Consider the following 17,907-nt stretch of genomic DNA (forward strand, 5'->3'; position numbering starts at 1 on the left):
GAACGCAGTTGTACCTTTAAAAATACACCTGAAACATTGATCCACCACTTCAAATGTCAAGTCGCACGAGGCTTCTAGACTGTGATGTCACACAAGAGCTTCTCAGGGTTTACGGAAACAGCGTCTAGTTGAAATTAGTGCAATTTTTGTCGAAAGACATTGCAGAGTTATACTTTGTTTCTACAAACTAAAAGCCTTTTATGCTTCATGATATTATTTATTTATTTGTGCAAAGGGTATTGGGTAGCAAAGGAATTCTGGGAATGTTTCACACATAAAATTGCCTGACGTATGTACAGATTTCAATCTAAATTTCCTCTGTTCTTACACCATAGTCAATTGAGCTTGCTTTGCAAGCATCAACAGTCGCTCTTAGGTAGCAAGCCGATCCCCCTTATACAGAGAACACAAAAGCAAGTAAGATTTTCTGTCATTTCAGGCGTAAAGTCAGGTGTTTAAACCACTAGAAATGGGGAGATACAGTTCCAGCCCTGACGTCAGAAGAAGGAAAGCTTCATACTCTGGCAGTGATTCCTCTGATGACAGTTCACGCGATAGAAAAAGGTCAAGGTCACGAGACAGACAACAAAAGAAATCTAAGAACAGTCAGAGGAATAGACGTTCAAGATCAAGATCATTTGATAGAAAAAGACGTTCTCGGTCAAGGTCATATGAGAGAAAAAGGAATTCACGTTCTAGGTCAAGTTCACCTGAAAGGAAAAGACGTTCAAGGTCAAGGTCGTTTGATAGAAAGAGGCGCCAGAAATCTAGATCACCTGAAAGGGGAAGGAATTCTAATGGTTATTTACACTCAGACAAACGTTCAGCTAAGTCACCTCAGAGGTACAGGTCAAGGTCACCTATTTTTGAACCATCTTCATCCAGAGGGGATATGTATGGACATGATGATAGGTCATCTCCAAGGAGATTCAACAGAGAGGAGGGGAATAGTGACAGATCACATCATTTTCACAGTCATGGTAGAACGGGGCGCTACAACAGAGGTCATAATGGCATGCTCCCCGACTTTTTTGACAGGTAACTGAAGAAGGACTATTGGATAATTTCAGTTGAAGGGATACACATTTCAGACATCATTGTTTAAATTATTTTCCTGCACAAATGTTGATTCATTATTCATGAAGAATTATTTTCATTTTAAACATGAACTGGGTTTCTTCAGAGTCTTTTATCTATATATTGAATTGTATATAGTGCTTATATGCTGACCATTTATTTTTACGTTGTTGCTCTTTAGACGGCGAGAAGAAAGAGAAAGAATAGGGGAGATGGGAATCTTTGAATGTTGGGGCCAGTCACCCACACATGCCACTATTTCAGACTCAGAGTAAGTGAAAAATAGGATACCGATAGACACTCTAATTTTACAATTTTGAAAAGAAACATGGATTTGATAAACAAAATTATTTTGTATCTGTTTTCTTTGCTTTGCAATAATGACAAAAACACCAGGGAACTATAGTCCCTAATTCAAGTTAAAGTATAAACACATATTCTAGAGTGATTAGAATAGACTAATATTAAAGTCATATTTTTTTCTCAAAAATAAAAAAACAAAACACCCCCCCCCCAAAAAAAAAATATGGTTGTTAATGCTGTTGTGTTAGCAATAAACAGTTTATACAAGTATGCTTGACAGAGAAGGCATTGTTTTTATTTGTGTATTACATGTAGTATAACTTTGTTACTCCTGTTTTCAGATCGGAATCAGACAGTGACAAGTCAGCTGCCAGTGGTTCTTCTTCAGGTAACAATTCATAAGAGTCTGTAAAACAAGTATGCTTGTCAGATGTTTGCAGTAAACAATACTAATGCTTTTAGGAAGAAAAACACACACAATTGTAAGTTACTATTCAATGTTAAAGTCAGATAAAGGCCTAAGCCTATGAAGAAGAAGTTGTTATTGGTATAAGAAACAGGAGGGGGGTTGTTTATTTATTTTTTATTTATTTATTTATTTTTACTTTGCCTTTAGAGGACAAAAAGAAAAGAAACAAAAAGAAAAAGAAGAAAGAGAAAAAACACAAGAAGAAAAGTGCTAAGAAGTGAGTACATGTATATATTATTCCGCAAATCATTAGTCGAGAATTAGAACATGAAAACCTTCTCATAGAATTATCTGTTGTTTTTTGTTTGTTTGGTTTTTTTCAATTAAACAAGCATATTTACCATATTTTTTTCACAATTATAAGTTTACAAGAACCAAGCAAATAAGTAAGTGATATATGAACAGAAACTGGTTAGCATTGAATGATTTTTATTTGCCAAGATTTCCAGAGAAGGAACTGCTAGAAGAGTTGAAATCTAGATTCACTAAATAGCAATTTTCACTTTGTGTTCACTGCTGACTTAATATTCATTTTCATACGGGTGCTCAATAATAAGGCCGTTGTAACCACTTTCCCCTTATATTTACACAGTAAGAAGAACAAGAAAAAGAAATCTAAGAAAAGGAAGAAAAAAGAGACAGACTCGAGTGCCAGTGAGTCGGAGAGTGAAGAAGAAATGTGGCTTGAGAAAAAAGGTAATGCAAGTAACTCCTGGTAAAAACTAAATTTAGCTAAGAAAGTTTTCTTTGTTGAGAAATGAGTTTAGAGGAATGATTTTCTTTATTTTTTCAGTGGAGACAGTGGAAGAGGAGGATGTAGTGGGTCCACAGCCATACCAACCAGAGAACACTGTCGCAAGGATGGAGTAAGTACAATATACACTGTCTAATTCCAAAGCTATCAAATCTGTTTCCCTGTGAATTCAGACCCCCCCCCCCTTTTTTTTTTACTATTTTTTCCATGTTCTTTGAACTCTGAAATCTGACACCCTGTGTATTCTGACACAAAGGACAAGATAGGGTAAGACCAGTATTTGGCCCCCGGTTTTGGGGGTGTTTCAGAATGATCCAACAGTTTATCCATGAAAACCTGTTTTCACCCCTGCCTCAAAATGAGTGCTGGTTTTAAGATTTAGGATATACAGAGGTCACAGTGAGGTCAGGAAATAGGTCAATTTTCGAAATTTCTCATTTTTTATGCAAATTTTCACTAATTTTACAGCACATTTTCTTTCTGAAAACATAGAGCACACGCTTGCTTATCTACCAAATTTATATATTTTATACACTGATATCAGATGCAGTATATGTGTAAAAATCTCAGATAGGCAAGCGTGTGCTCTATGTTTTCCGAAGAGAAATGTACCCCAAATATGATGAAAATCCACCAGAATTGAGGAAATTCGGGAAAATGTCCTATTTCTGAACCCTCTAGTGGCTTCCATGTAAGCTTTGAATCAAAATTGGTGCTTGTCTTAAAGTAAGCATCATTTTAACTTTTTAACTACAAACTATCACAGTTTTACCAGTGTTCTGATTTTTATATCAAAAATTCGGCTGTTACCCTATCTTGTCCTTTGTCTCCAAAATATTAATTACCAGTAACAAAGAACAATCATCAGTTTTACTGTAAGTTTATTGTGTAAATCTTGTTTATTGTTGGGAAGAAAATCAAATTTATAAAGAGAAGCAAAGCTTGAATCCCATTTTTGCAAATAAACATGTTGATATAAATAAAAGGAAAAAAAAATTATAAAAGATAAAAAAAAAATCTTTTTCTTGTACTTCAACAATACTGGTAGTACTGGTCTGTACATGTACTTGTAATTTCACCTCATTTATTAATAACAAGAATAAAATCAAATACATATACATGCATTAAATGTATTACCTTGTTTTAATCAGCTATGGTAAAGCCTTGCTGCCTGGTGAGGGTGCTGCTATGGCTGCGTATATCGCCGAGGGAAAAAGAATCCCCAGGAGAGGAGAAATCGGACTGACCAGCGATGAGATAGCCAGCTTTGAGCAATCTGGATACGTCATGAGCGGCAGCAGGTCAGTTTAAATCATCAATTTTAGTTCACTTAGTTTGTACTAAATGCAGAGTTATTTTCACTCTGTGGTGCTCTATATACTCAAAAACAATTTGCATGCGTTTTAAATTTACCCAAAACATAGTTGTAATTAAGGTAACATACCACAAATTTTCTTATCTCCTACATAGAAGAGTTTCAATGCTTTTTTTTTGATATTGCTTGCCATGAAAAGTAATTTAGAAATTTAATTGTGTAATATGCTAAAATGTGTTATTTTATCCATAAAAGAACAATAATTCAGTTTGCTTTAAATTTGCCACATATTGAAAAATAACTTACAGTATTACTATCTGAGAGTGATTTAATTGAAGTTGATCTCTTTCAAAATTTTGGTGTACATTTCCTCCTTGTCATATTCCAGACATCGTCGTATGGAGGCTGTCCGTCTGAGAAAAGAGAACCAGATCTACAGCGCAGACGAGAAGCGAGCGTTGGCCAACTTCAACCACGAAGAGAGGTCCAAGAAAGAGAAGAAAATCCTCACACAGTTCAAGGAGATGATCCGAAAGAAAACGGAAAACAAACAATAGAATTAGGATATGGACAAAGGATTATTGGAAAGAAATATCAGATTTCCAGTGAAATGTTATATGCTAATGAGCATATTGTAAAAAAAAATCTCGGATTTCCAAAGTGAGATGTACATGGTATTTTTTTCATTGTACATATAACTAAAATCTGTGATTTCATGATGAAAATATGTTTACATGTATATTGTACTTATTGAAGCTCTGTTTAGATTTCTTTGATAAATTACTTGAATGTACTGTTGACTTTAAGCATACTGATGTATTAATGAGGCCACTCAGCAACTGACTAACTATAATCTGCCTCAGCTGTGCAGATAACATAACTCAGACCTGAATTTTCTGCATCTCTCTATATGGACAAAGCATAGATATGCTTGCCAAAATATTGTGGAAGACTAAATTATTAAGAATGGCAAAAGGTATTCTTAGCAATCCATATCAGGTTCCAAAATGACCGAGCTTGTGAAATTGAAATTATGTTATAACAAATGGTTTATATACGATATATGTATATATATATTTTTTTTATCACAGCAATGGACTTTCATGATCAAGCTTTGTGGAAATATAGGAGAATTAGGTTGAAACTTGCCCCCAAAATATTCCAAACAGAGTAGATGCATACTAGAAGTTTGCATTCAAACTGATTTATTTTTTTTTGGATAAAAGTATGTCTGGCACTTTTAGTGTTTTTTTCCAACACCTTGCAGATAGCCATATATAATATTTCTTTAATTTGTGCCATATGCATTAACAGTAATTTTAAAAATAAAAACCAAGTTTTATTCATGTACTCAATTTTATTCTTCCAACATTATTTTCAGCTTTTAGTAACAACTTTGCTTTATGATGTTGATATATAAAAACTAGATAACAAACATCTGTTAACTTGCAGTTAATGTGATAATCTATGTATACATATACTTCTTTAAAATATGAATAATTTTGTCCTAATATTATATTCAATTTTTAGTATCAGCTTATCTTTATGGTGTAAATAGATAAAGCTAGATAACAAAAACATCTCTTAACAGTTAACATGAAGATAAATATTTAAATATACTTCTTTAAAATGACAATATTATTACACTGATATAAATAATTATATAATATTCTTCTAATATTATATTTAAGATTTAGTATGAGCTTATCTTTATGGTGTAAATAGATAAAAACTAGATATTAACAAACTTCTCTAAACTGTTAACATGAAGACAATTATTTAAACAGACTTCTTTAAAATGGCAATACTACACTGATATAATTGGACTCTGTTAATTAGATAAGCCCTTTGGGATAGCACATCACACATTCCATCTTCTTCTTTTCGGGAGAGTAGACAAATATCTGTTCATAGACTTCTCCCTCTCTAGCAACCATTAGGATTTTCCTTTGTTCATAGGCGTTCCGGAAACTATGGTAGGAAAAAAATTAAATTCAATTAATTACTCCACTGGTTTGTGGCGAATATCATCAAATTAATTTTTATTTAAAACGAGTGTTTGGATATACTCACAAGAAATACTTGTATTTCGGAGGTGACTCATCGGGATTGTGGTTGGTAGCCTTTCTAAATGGTACACGATCTTCAATGAACAAGAAAAAAATATTTTAAAAATTGCGTGTAAATTTTTATTTCTTAAAAAGAGTCCACACTGAATCAAACTTCGGCTATCTTGCCTATACCTTTCAGATACTGGAATCCTCTCTTCACTGCCTGTCCAACGTGACCCAGAATAGATGTGGACCGGTTCCACAATTCGGATATGCCTGTACTTGCCAGTGCAGCCGCACTGGCAACGCCCATCTTGGACCAGTTCCACAATTTGGGTATGCCTGTACTTGCCAGCACAGCCGCACTGGCAACGCCCATCTCTATTGCCATCTATAGAAAAAATGAGAAAAAAAAATCTTAGTTCCATGAAATAACCTCAAATTGACTTTTAAAGTTAAGCTTTTGTGCTTAATTCGACATGTGGCACTAAAAGACTCGAATCCAGAATTGATCAAAATGAAAGAAAAAAGTTGTATAGAAAATAGTAATGTTAAATGAATCAGGGTAGGATGGTTGATGCCCTTTGAGTTAACTGTGTTCCCACAAATTTTATCAAAATAGAAAATTCGGTGTAATTTTTTTTTCTCTTAAAATTTGTAGAAAGAAATTATAACGTTAGCAGACTCAGGGATTTACTTTGGGTGGGCTCATTGCTTGACTCCTTTAATGATTGTTGCAGAACTGTAGTGATATGGTTTTATATATTAGTCTTTGACCATAATACAGGAGCGGATCTAATTTTTTTAACAGGGGGGGTGTCTAAAAACCAACCCATAAATTTATAATATTTCCCAATCGTTAAAAATCTATTTCGTGGGGAAGGGGGGGGGGGGGGGGGTTAGAGGATGACTTTCAAAGCTTCATACTGATGTTTTCATACCAATATTACAATAGATCCGTGTTTTTGGAGGTGACCGTTCTCTGGGGGTGAGGATGTAATATCACTTACTTGGTTAAATATATAAATACCGGGTATCTCTGCAAATTCCAGAAAGGGAGGTCCGGACCCCGACCCCCTCCCCTCTATAGATTCGCGTATGCTAATATCATTTGGTCAAAGACTAATATATAGCAACATAATGCTAAGTTCTAAAGTTTTGCTTGTAACTTGTAAGGGCTCGTAATAAAATTTAGAGTAAAATACTCAGTATTTGAAATAGCATCAAATATCTGTAAGACAATTTAATTTATTCAATTATAGATAATCACTATGCATCATTATTCTTTTAATGTGGTATGTATATATAAAATGTCACGACTTAATTATTTAATGAGCTTATTTCCAGTCGTTATTGTATAAAACCTATACTCACAGAAATGAGCTCTTCCTCCCCTGGACATGGTTTTGGCTCCTCCACCAAACCAAGCCAAATCCCAAACTTCTCAAAATTACTCAGCGGCTTTTCCTTGCTGCATAACGATTTAACAATACATGAAGTTAAAAGAAAAATAATTAATAATCAAATTTAAACGAAAGAAATAAAATGATTACTTAATATGAAATATATATATTGTTGATATAATAAACAAAAGTGAATGTCAACTCGCTGGCAGTCCCCATCTTAAAAGTATACGTTTGTTTATGATATACAATATATAAGTAATATGTAGAATCCCCCCCCCCCCCCCCTTCCCCGGCTAAGTATGTTTTAATTTACTTACCAGCAGAAGTACTCTTGGTGTTTGGCCGTGATGACCAGCAATACCAAAGACAAAACTGCCAGTATATATTCTCTCTTTGTCCAGTTGAAGACATAGAAAGCCATGATTCAATGCTTGAAATACTATTCAAACAAAATTCACTATCACAACTCGCAAAGAAATACTTCTAATAGAGAAAGACAATGCAATGACGTCATAGTGACCATTGTTACGTCACAACTCTTTTATCTGCAAAACTGTAGCCTTACGATTTTTTATTGGTCATATGTTCTGCAGCTACAACTCTTTATGATGAAATGATTCTTTTATAACATTCTATAGGACATATTTCTTTATGAAATTATCAACTTTATGAGGAAAAACTCAGTTTTAAATAAGATTTATAATTGTGTATTTATTCAATTTTAAAACAAGTGTACCATATAATTATAATTAATTATAAATAATTGTCGTATTCCTTTTCGTTGAAATGTTTACTGGAAGCATATAGCGAAAACAAATGTATACGTAAATGTTTCTTATCATGGGCAGATTGGCCGAGAAAATACCTAAATTAATATATAAAGAAACGATACGAACGGAAAAAATATACTTAATAAACAAAAATCACAGGAACTTGTTTGTTTCGTATATGGGGTACACCCTACTCAAGTAGGGGGTACCACGTTGAGTAGGGTGTACCCCGTATTCGAAACAAGTGCCTGTGACAGAAATCATATCACATTCCATTTCTTTAATAATTTTATAAATAGCGAATGATATTTTTTTGGCCATTTTATTCCGTCTGATACAATCTCAAATGTCACTTCACCATTTAAATCTGTTTTTTTTGGGGGGGGGATGCTTCTCATGTATTCTTTTTAAATACCTTCAATCATTTCCTCTCTAATAAAATAAAACAAGAAATCCATGGACCACAACACTCACCTGAGTCAATATGACCCTGCTGGTGCATTAAAATTCGTGATTTCTAAAATTTCCTCTTTGTATAGTTAAGTTTAAAAATATCCATAGATCCACTTCTGGGGATAAAAACTAAATAGCTGACGTTTGAAGATATAATCAGAGCTCCTATTTTAAAGATATGCCTTTTTTATATCGTTAATCTCACAATTATATTGCTTGAAAATGTATTACATTACAATAGATAAAATTTTGTAAATAATTTATTCTTGTGCAAAATTCTGGACCTACATGATTGTTGAAACATCGATCCTGATAGTAATACATAAATAATAAATTACGAAGGTAAGATTTTAATTAATATCAACTTATTTAATCCAACCAAGTTAAATTATTTTGTTGATAAAATAATGATGTGCATCATTCGGAAATTATCTGAAAAAATCTAACTGATTTTATCATTTATTTAAAACATAGGTATAAGGCGCTTTGAAAATCACAAAAAACATAACCCACAATGTCTAGTTTTCAGTTTTTATTTTTAGGTTGCTCGGTAACTATGTATTTCTTTAATCCTCTAACCAATCAAATGAGTTTCTTCGTAGAAACTGAAGCTGAGGATTTTTGTGTAGAGTGTACAACAAATGCCAGCGATGTTGTGCTCTGGCTCTCTTTGTCAGTTGATTATCCTTCCAAAATGCGCTCCCTGAAATTTAACAAAAATGCTTGGGTAAAAATGTCGAGAGTAAATGTAAGTTCATAACTTTCCCCATGATATCCTCAAAATTTATATATGTCTTCCATGAGAGACACATTAAAAAATATCATTTATTCCAGGTTGATTAGTAAGGTTCTTTGATGCATTAATATACATTTATTGACTGAGTTCGAGGGCAGCATGCGTTTTGTCGGACCCAAAAACCAAACTGTCTGCCTGAGGCCGTTAGGCCGAAGGCAGACAGTTTGGTTCGAGGGTCCGACAAAACGCATTTTGCCGGAGAACTCTGTCAATAAATGTTTTGTTATACCTTTCATTTTATTATATATTTTTTGACATACATGTATTTTGTACTATACTCCGTAATGTAACATTAGATTTATAACTGTTTAAAACCAAAGAATGAAAATGAGATTAAGCTCCGCCCATTCTGTGACGTAAGCGGTCCAATATCTCTCCGAGCGGTCCAACATCTCACTCAGCGGTCCAACATCGATTTTTTCATGCCCGCTCAGCAAAACATTACACATGTTAGACTTTTTTCTGTACGGATTTGTATAGGAACAATTTTTTAAAGGTATAACAAATATATAGTATTCCACCATTATATAGCCTTTAAAAAATATTGAGGCGGAGGTTATGGTTTTAAATTATTCCATTGCGTCAAATGATATGTTTACCCAATTCAGATATGACGACCTCTCCATGTGACACTGATGCTTTGACGCTGGCTTTTAATTTTTGGGGTGGTTCGAATCCCCCAGGTCTTGCTAGCAGCAGACGGACAAATGTCAATAAAACCGGATGTGATGTCATATTCTCAAAGTGCAGAAATCCCACATAAGCACGGAAACCTGTTTTAGAATAAAATATGATTCATTAACTATTGAGGGAAAATGGCCCAACGATTGCAATATATGTTGCTCTTAACAGACCACTTAACTAACCAGTATCTAAAGTTTCGAACTCCCGGGAGAGGGCGCTGTGATCCAGTCTTGACAGTGTGAGAGAGCCGAGAATCATTGCTTTAACAAGGCGATACGGACAGCGCATTGTACCAATTATAATATCCAAAATGAAAGTAAAATACAGAAACACAAGGTAACTCCGCCTGAAAAAATGAAATTAAAATACATAGTACATATGTATGTTGTTTCAACTTAAAAATGTGCCCAGGTGAGCTACTCGGGACAGGATCATAATTGATTTGAAAGACTTGGGGGGGGGGGGGGGGGCTCAAGATTTCCCAGGTTGATGTCTAAACGTTTTAAAGCTGCTGTTGTATAAATATGTTTTTTTTAAATATTTCAAAGTACAAAAAATATTTCACCTCTCATAAAAATAGGATTTTTATGTACTGACCGATATCTAATCGCCATCACTCTCCCTCTATCCTGAAGGAAAATAAATTTTGCAGTAATGATCTGAAGAAGTCGCACTAGTATCGAGAAAACAACCATAGGCCTGTAAACAAATGTTAAAAGAAACAGTAAATTTAGTAAATAATCACACGAATAGAAAATTTGTAGAAATAGAAATATACACAAAACCCGTGGTTAAGGACGATGCTCTCTTCATAATAGGTTCGCGGCTTTTAATATTCGCGAATTTAAGTATAGATTGCGGCACTCGCTAATTTCAATTTTTCTCGCAAGCAAATAAAAGTCAATTTACAGCATACCGTCAATAATAGATTTTTAAAAGCTTAGCTATAAAGATTGCCAGATGATACTAATCGTACCATGTCATTTCCACAATTATTCGGATCGGTCTTTCACGGTTGTACTTTATAACGATGAACACCAAGGCTATTCCGAAGGACGAGAAGAACAAAATCACAATCTGCACGGCATAAGCTAAAAAGTAAAGAGAATTGTCATTTAAAAGTTTTACTTAGTGTGTTTCTCATTCATTAAACATGGATTTGATCATCATTTGACGCAGAAACAAATGCCAAAGTTTGTACATCGGTTCCAGTGGGGAAGGTTAAAAATTTCCAGGCACAGATAATTTTAAATTTGCATGTTTATTTACAAAATATGCATTAAATTTGCTAATATATTGCTAAAAATAGCATACCAAAAATAACGAATCCTATTTGGTAACCTGCAAACTGCATGCTTCCCACCTGGAAAAAAAGTAATACGGGTATATTTACTGTAGTTTGAAGTTAAATACATCCTTATCTCTATCCAGGCTTTTATATTCCAGTAGAGGAACAATCTTACAATCTTTTTTTTTTTCTGTTAAATTATCTCTGATAAGGACAATAATATCAGAATACGGGTATGATGTACTCAAAATTTATCCATGTTTCTATAATGTTTTATTTTCCTGAAGAAGAACGGTCTTACTATATCTCTATTGATATCTCTATTAAACTATCTCTATTAACGAAAATGGAAAATATTATCAAAATACGGGTATGTGTACTCGAAATTTGTGTATTTCTAGATCTGTATATGATAATTCCATCGTGTTTTTGCAATAGTTAAAATTATTATTGTATAAATTTTGGAAGACGGGAATTCAACATCATTTAATATTTATGTGCACGTTGAGATTACGTTTATTCGTTAAAACAGCTGTAGATAAAAGCGAAGGAAATAAACATATTCTTAAAATTCAAACATAATAAAATTTGTCTATCAACGGAGATCAGGAGCCAAAGAGAATTCAGCATCCCCAGATCCCTGTTCATTGATTGGTACCGTAAACAGTACCGGTAATTCGATAAAATTATCATTCAACATCAGCATAAAGCAATGGACTAAAAATTGTTATGAAACATGTCCTGCAAATTACGACCAAAGAATAGATTGCGTTTGCAAACAAGATCATGAAAAGGAATTGATTAAATTAATATTGCCAAATGCTATATTCAATTAAAAGAGATTGCAGAAACCCAGTTATATCAACTTATTATGTAGTGATCTACCTCCATTTAATTCATCTTACTCAAAATATCTTAAAAATTGCCCAGAAGTTACATGTACATTAGCATGTATATTTACATGAACCTCTATATTTACCTGTATGAAATAAGTGTGTGGATGATATTCAGTAGACCAATACAGAACACCAGAAACGAGGACAGAATAGCACAAACTGAAGAAAAAAATTAAGTACATCTAGATCTGTATAAAAAAAAAACTTGTAAACATGAAATCGGCAAGTAGAAGAATTCCACATCTCTTCTCATGTTACTATTTGAATTGTCGGGTAATTCTTTTCCAAAAATATTTTTAGCAGCTGTCCTCCTTACAATTGTCCAGCAATTGGGTAAATGAAAAAAAAATCATACAGAAAATACTCTTGCATTTTGAATCCACCGATATACTAACAAGAAAATCAAAGGGACACAAATTGGTGCATTGATTACCTTGTATAGCAACGGTTACGTCCCTTGTCACACTAAGCACTGTAATAGTAAAGTTATAATTGTGTTCTTCTGAGAAACCTTCAATCGCCGAGATCTTCCTCAAAATTAGAGATTTTATGTAGGAAAGAATCGGAATCAACCCAAGAAGAACCTCCGCAGATATCTGAAAAAAAAAATCGGCGGATATCTAAGATATTGTCATGAATTTTGTGGATATCTCGGTAAAATAAGAGTTGAATGTATATCAGTGTATATGAAATATAGATGTAAATTTCCTTACCATGTAAATAAGGAGAACCCCAATAACTACGACACCCATCATTCTCAGAGAATAACGAAATTCTGTGCAAAGAAAAAGGTTTTAGGAAGAATTGCAAACGAAATCGTAATCACAAACTCTCTCTCCTGTAAAATCTAATTTATTTTTTCAAAGACGTTATTTACTGAAACAAGTAAAGAAGGAAAATTAAATAACAAAGAATATTGAAGAATATAATGAAAAAAATTTATAATCTTAATTAACTTATTGTATACTAATAAAATCTAATACAAATACCTGGAATATTTTTGTAAGTTACTTTCTGTTTTATTTTCATTTTAATAAAATATAATAGCCCTTTGGAATAAAATGATTTTGTATGTCACATTTTTTTTTTATCGCTTTTAATTCGCGAGATCTTTATTTTCGCGTAATTACGAGAGGCGGTATGCTAGCGAAAATTTCATTCTCACATATGATAGAATTCCTTAAGATTATATAGAGCAATAGCCACAATTCGTGAAAATTTTTTCTCGCTTATAAAGAGTCAATGACAATCTCGCGATAATAAGGTGTCCCAAAATTAAGTGATCTACAGTATTACACCTTTTTTAACTTCACTACTTTTAATTAATTAAATGAAATGGGCAGTTACTCGGTTACTCTACTTCGCTTTTTTCTCACCTTTTTTTTTATTTTATTCTTTTTTTTATTTCAACAATTTATCTGTTACTTTCCCATTTTATTTGTATGTTGTTTTAATCAATTCATTTTACAGATGTACTTCAGGCAAATTTAATGTATTTGTACATAGAATTTTATTTACTAACACTTTGTTTTTCAATGTTTCTTTGGGTCTTTTCCTAAGGAGACTCTGGACGTATCTCCCCTGCGGAGTTTGTCTTATGATGTCCGTCTCCTGCTCAGAAAATTCCTCGTATGTACCGTCCACTTTCTTCAGAATTTTACGGACTGACAGGATTAATCTTGCTGGAAAACTGACCGCCAGGAAAATGAGGCACATAAAGATGGGAATGTTTTGTATGAATAATACCAGTCGCCTCCCCTGCAATGTAAACAGTATCGTTCAAATTACACAAGTTGCTTCCCCTTAATTAACTTGATGATATAGCTTCCCGAGAAGATCCAAATTTACCAAGACCAAAAGGCGAGTTCTAAAAGCAATCGTATTATACAAATGACGCTGCCGTTATGCATAGGCAACAACTGGTATCAATTTGCAATTTTTTCCCTCTATAAATAATATTGAATAATTTAATTTTAACTTGAGAATGGTCCCGAGACCAAGTTACGAATCCAGTTATTGCAAAACAAAGCATTATGAAATTCACCTCTTCGCCGTAACAACCAAGTCTCTGGATAATGAACAGTGACGTCATCGTCCAGATATAAAGCGTCCCCGCCATGTCTCCTACCACTGTCTTGTCTGCCAGAGCAGTCAACAAAGGGAAGTAATCCAGCGTGTATACAATAATGGAAACAACAGCAGCTAGAACTATTATTATACAATTTTATGGCTATTACACCAAGTTTATGTAAATATGCAAACTTTTTTTTTAGGCGCATAGATAGTTTGCTGTCGAGGGGGACGATAAACTTGCTATGTGTCCGAATAGTCAGTAAATAGGTGTTTTATTATACCGATGCTGACTTAACTTTTGTTAACTTTTGGAAGTCCAGGGTACACACAATTATGATATTCCATATTATACCGGTGCTGACTTAACTTTTGTTACGTCGTAATATATACGCGTCACAATCCATGTAAAAATCAGAAGTTTTTCAGAGATGAAAAGCGAGGGAAAGAATGCTGCGTTTTTTGAGGACTATTCACCATTTTTTACAAAAACTATTTCACGGTAGAGACTGTTTAGAAGAAATAGCATGTTTATTCGTCTTATTTTTATATAGAAAAAATAAACAGAGGTATAATAAAGAATTTTATGGTTTACATCATAAGTAAATATAACTTGGTTTAATATATTTTTTGGACTTTTCGTTATGTACAAACTTTTGAATCATATTCTAATGTATATATAATATGGCATTAATCTCACGGCGTTACCAGCCAACAGGGAATGCTTTCTCCTCCTAGGCACCTTCCCATTTGCAGGGGACGTACCATATGTTTTTGTTTTTAACAAATATGTATTGTTTATAGATTTAATTCTTGAGATGGCTAACTGTTCTTATCTGTACTTTCTGCATGAATATATGATTCTGCTGTTCTTCCAATCATATCAAAGGTTTTACAATGACAAATATGTCACTCTTAAACATTGCAGAAATAGAGTAATGTGTCAATAAAGAAAATTAGAATAAATATTATTTTATACATTCTTTGAAAACAAGAAATGTTTTCAAATTGATTTACTTTGTATGTTCAATGGACCGTCATTGGCATTTCGTACGACGTAACGTCGTTTTACAGCTATCTCAAAACAGAGAAACGTCAAAGCACCAAATATCGCGGCAAAGGAAAACCGGTCTGACCCAAAGGTATCTTTAGGTCTGTAAACAAACAATGTGACATTGAGACAGGGACATAAAAAATGAGAAATTAATTAAATATATTTTAATGTGTATTAAAAAAAAAAACCAAAAAAACTGTTTTGCATGCTTTAAGATTTTACTTTTTGAGTTCTTCAATAATATTGAGTATATAATGTTTTATATAGAGATATTGATTGAATATTCTTACTTTCTCGGGACATTTTTCCCATGTAAAACTCGTTCGACAACCTCCGTTTTCGAGACGAATAAAATCATCATGATCAGAACCTAAAAATCAACATATTTTTCTTCCTTAAATGCATAAATACTTGTAACCCTTTAAAAGACTTCATTTTTTCTTTAATGAAGGATATGGAGATAACGAACAGTATTCAATCTCAACGTCCATTAAACAATATACAAAATAAGAGCAGAGCAAACACGGACCTCCGAAAAATCAGAGGTGGGATCAGGTGCCATGGAGGAGTGAGCATCCCCTGCCGACCGGTCACACCCGCCGTGTGCTCGTTAATTGTCATGATAAGAAAATAACGGAAAAAATCCGTCGTCAATTCAATCTATATTGCGATTTAATCGTATTAATTAATTTTTTTAAATAAAATACTAAAATGACGTACGGCTGGAAGGAGCAGAAAGACGTACATGTCCTGGTGATCAATTGGATCCTCACACTCTTTTCTGAAACAGAAAAATCCATAATTAAAGTATTTTTTTCATCTCCATGTGACACGGATGCCTTAACACTGGCTTTTAATTTTTGGGGTGGTTCAAATCACCCAGGCCTTGCTAACAACAGACGGACAAATGTCAATAAAACCGGATGTGTTGTCATATTCTCAAAGTGTAGAAATCCCACATAAGCACGGAAACCTGTAACGTAGATGACGTAATTAATATACCTTTCTGCTGCATGTTTTGAAAATACATGGATTCTGATAACAGGTAACGTTGCGATTGGGTAATGGGGATTTTGCTGCAGATGGAAGACAAACACAACGGATTGAACAATTCCCCTATTGTATACCTCTCTCCCTCTCTCTCTCTCTCTGGATATGTCAGATAAAAACTATGTCAGATGAAAAAGATAAAATCTACTTTACACTACCGCGATATTTTTTTACATTACAAAATCCTAACTTTGTAATTTCATTGGAAAACATTGTCTTAATTTACTATTATGGAAGTTAAATTCCAAAAGACAACATAACTTTTTAAATAAATTAATTCAACTCATAGAAATAATTATTCCGAAGCGTAAAAAAAAATCTTAATTTTATATTTACCTGTGTATTACTTCTCTTGCCCAGGCCTCTCGGAATGCTTTGCGTAGATTTCTGGCCACTTCTGAGGCGTAGTAATACCTGGTGTCCGTGCTTGAATTCGAGGTATTCATTTCTGTACATGATTGTGGTTATAAATTTACATGTATTGTCATAAAAATTCAGTGTCATTTTGAAAATTTAACATATAAACACGTATTTGCTTATTTTCATATTTATTGTACAAAATTGTAGTTAAATTCATGGAAATTTTGAGGTCAAATAAATCGGGGAAATTATAATTGGTGTTCAAAAAGTTATAATTATTTTGAAATAATAAAAAATGAAACTTTTAAAATTAACATGAAAAACAATTTTGTTTAAGTCCATTATTACATGTTCAAATAAAATGAAACATAATCAAATTGTAATACCTTGAAAGTCACGATGGAAATCAGAAACAATATATAATTCCTATAATACATTACCCTTGATCACTTTATATAATAATTCCAAATCAAAATCATCATTTTAATTCCTAAATATCGATAAACTTGTACGGCCTAAAAACCTATAAAAATCGTGTCCCATTGTATTGGAGCAATATCAATATATTAAGTACATGGTATTATGTGGTCATCTTGAGCGATCGCTTTATTTGTGTAATCCTACTTCAAAAAGATCATCCGCTTTTCTAGAAATCGGAAGCTGGAGATGCCGTGGTCGAGATGTTTGCACTTTTTATCGGAGTTCACTTTAAATGGGCAATGCTGATTCATGTTTGTATATATACTTGTAAATGTGGAAATCTAGTAAGTGTTTAGAAAAGAAATACATGCCCATCAATGGAATACACAGTCATATGTGTGTACGCATACAAATAGATCTACACGTAATTCTCCGAAACTCTCCTGGATCGTATGTCTCAAATACCTGTTTTGATGCCCTATGCGCGAACAATTTATAAAAGGAGGCGAGCTATTAACAAACAAATTGATAAAACAAGAATATGCATGTTTTGTGTTGGAAGCAATGACGTTGTCAGCAAAGTAAAATCAGGATGCTGACAGCTTACGCCTTTCATATATAATGTTAATGCACTGAATGTGGATATTTTTATATAAGTAATCTGCGTACAAAAGCTGAAATTTCGGGAACT

At 33.3% G+C, this 17,907-nt stretch overlaps 3 protein-coding genes across 3 annotated transcripts; 1 reads left to right on the forward strand and 2 right to left on the reverse strand.

Annotated features, from left to right (window-relative positions):
• The first annotated feature begins 441 nt into the window (after positions 1–441).
• On the forward strand, positions 442–4,629 carry LOC134263835 (NF-kappa-B-activating protein-like). The gene is made up of 8 exons (XM_062746203.1): positions 442–1,038; positions 1,259–1,348; positions 1,722–1,768; positions 1,997–2,066; positions 2,442–2,545; positions 2,643–2,715; positions 3,755–3,904; positions 4,307–4,629. The coding sequence occupies exons 1-8, from the start codon at positions 470–472 to the stop codon at positions 4,473–4,475; spliced, it is 1,272 nt and encodes a 423-aa protein (XP_062602187.1). The 5' UTR covers positions 442–469; the 3' UTR covers positions 4,476–4,629.
• An 856-nt stretch (positions 4,630–5,485) lies between these two features.
• Positions 5,486–7,872, reverse strand: LOC134263836 (uncharacterized). The gene is made up of 5 exons (XM_062746205.1): positions 7,693–7,872; positions 7,344–7,440; positions 6,162–6,360; positions 5,992–6,061; positions 5,486–5,889 (listed from the first exon to the last, which is right to left on the reverse strand). The coding sequence occupies exons 1-5, from the start codon at positions 7,794–7,796 to the stop codon at positions 5,754–5,756; spliced, it is 606 nt and encodes a 201-aa protein (XP_062602189.1). The 5' UTR covers positions 7,797–7,872; the 3' UTR covers positions 5,486–5,753.
• A 1,212-nt stretch (positions 7,873–9,084) lies between these two features.
• LOC134263841 (receptor for retinol uptake stra6-like) lies at positions 9,085–17,402 on the reverse strand. The gene is made up of 19 exons (XM_062746208.1): positions 17,183–17,402; positions 16,773–16,884; positions 16,107–16,167; positions 15,677–15,756; positions 15,350–15,486; positions 14,307–14,470; positions 13,781–14,020; positions 13,393–13,405; positions 13,252–13,311; positions 12,976–13,037; positions 12,696–12,858; positions 12,346–12,421; positions 11,492–11,570; positions 11,393–11,441; positions 11,055–11,169; positions 10,676–10,777; positions 10,261–10,424; positions 9,994–10,167; positions 9,085–9,301 (listed from the first exon to the last, which is right to left on the reverse strand). The coding sequence occupies exons 2-19, from the start codon at positions 16,880–16,882 to the stop codon at positions 9,165–9,167; spliced, it is 1,986 nt and encodes a 661-aa protein (XP_062602192.1). The 5' UTR covers positions 16,883–16,884; positions 17,183–17,402; the 3' UTR covers positions 9,085–9,164.
• Positions 17,403–17,907: the final 505 nt, after the last annotated feature.

This window comes from Saccostrea cucullata, unplaced genomic scaffold, assembly GCF_032062105.1.
Source record: "Saccostrea cucullata isolate Sc308-1 unplaced genomic scaffold, CSIRO_AGI_Scuc_v1 ctg358, whole genome shotgun sequence".
In the NCBI taxonomy this organism is placed as follows: domain Eukaryota; kingdom Metazoa; phylum Mollusca; class Bivalvia; order Ostreida; family Ostreidae; genus Saccostrea; species Saccostrea cuccullata.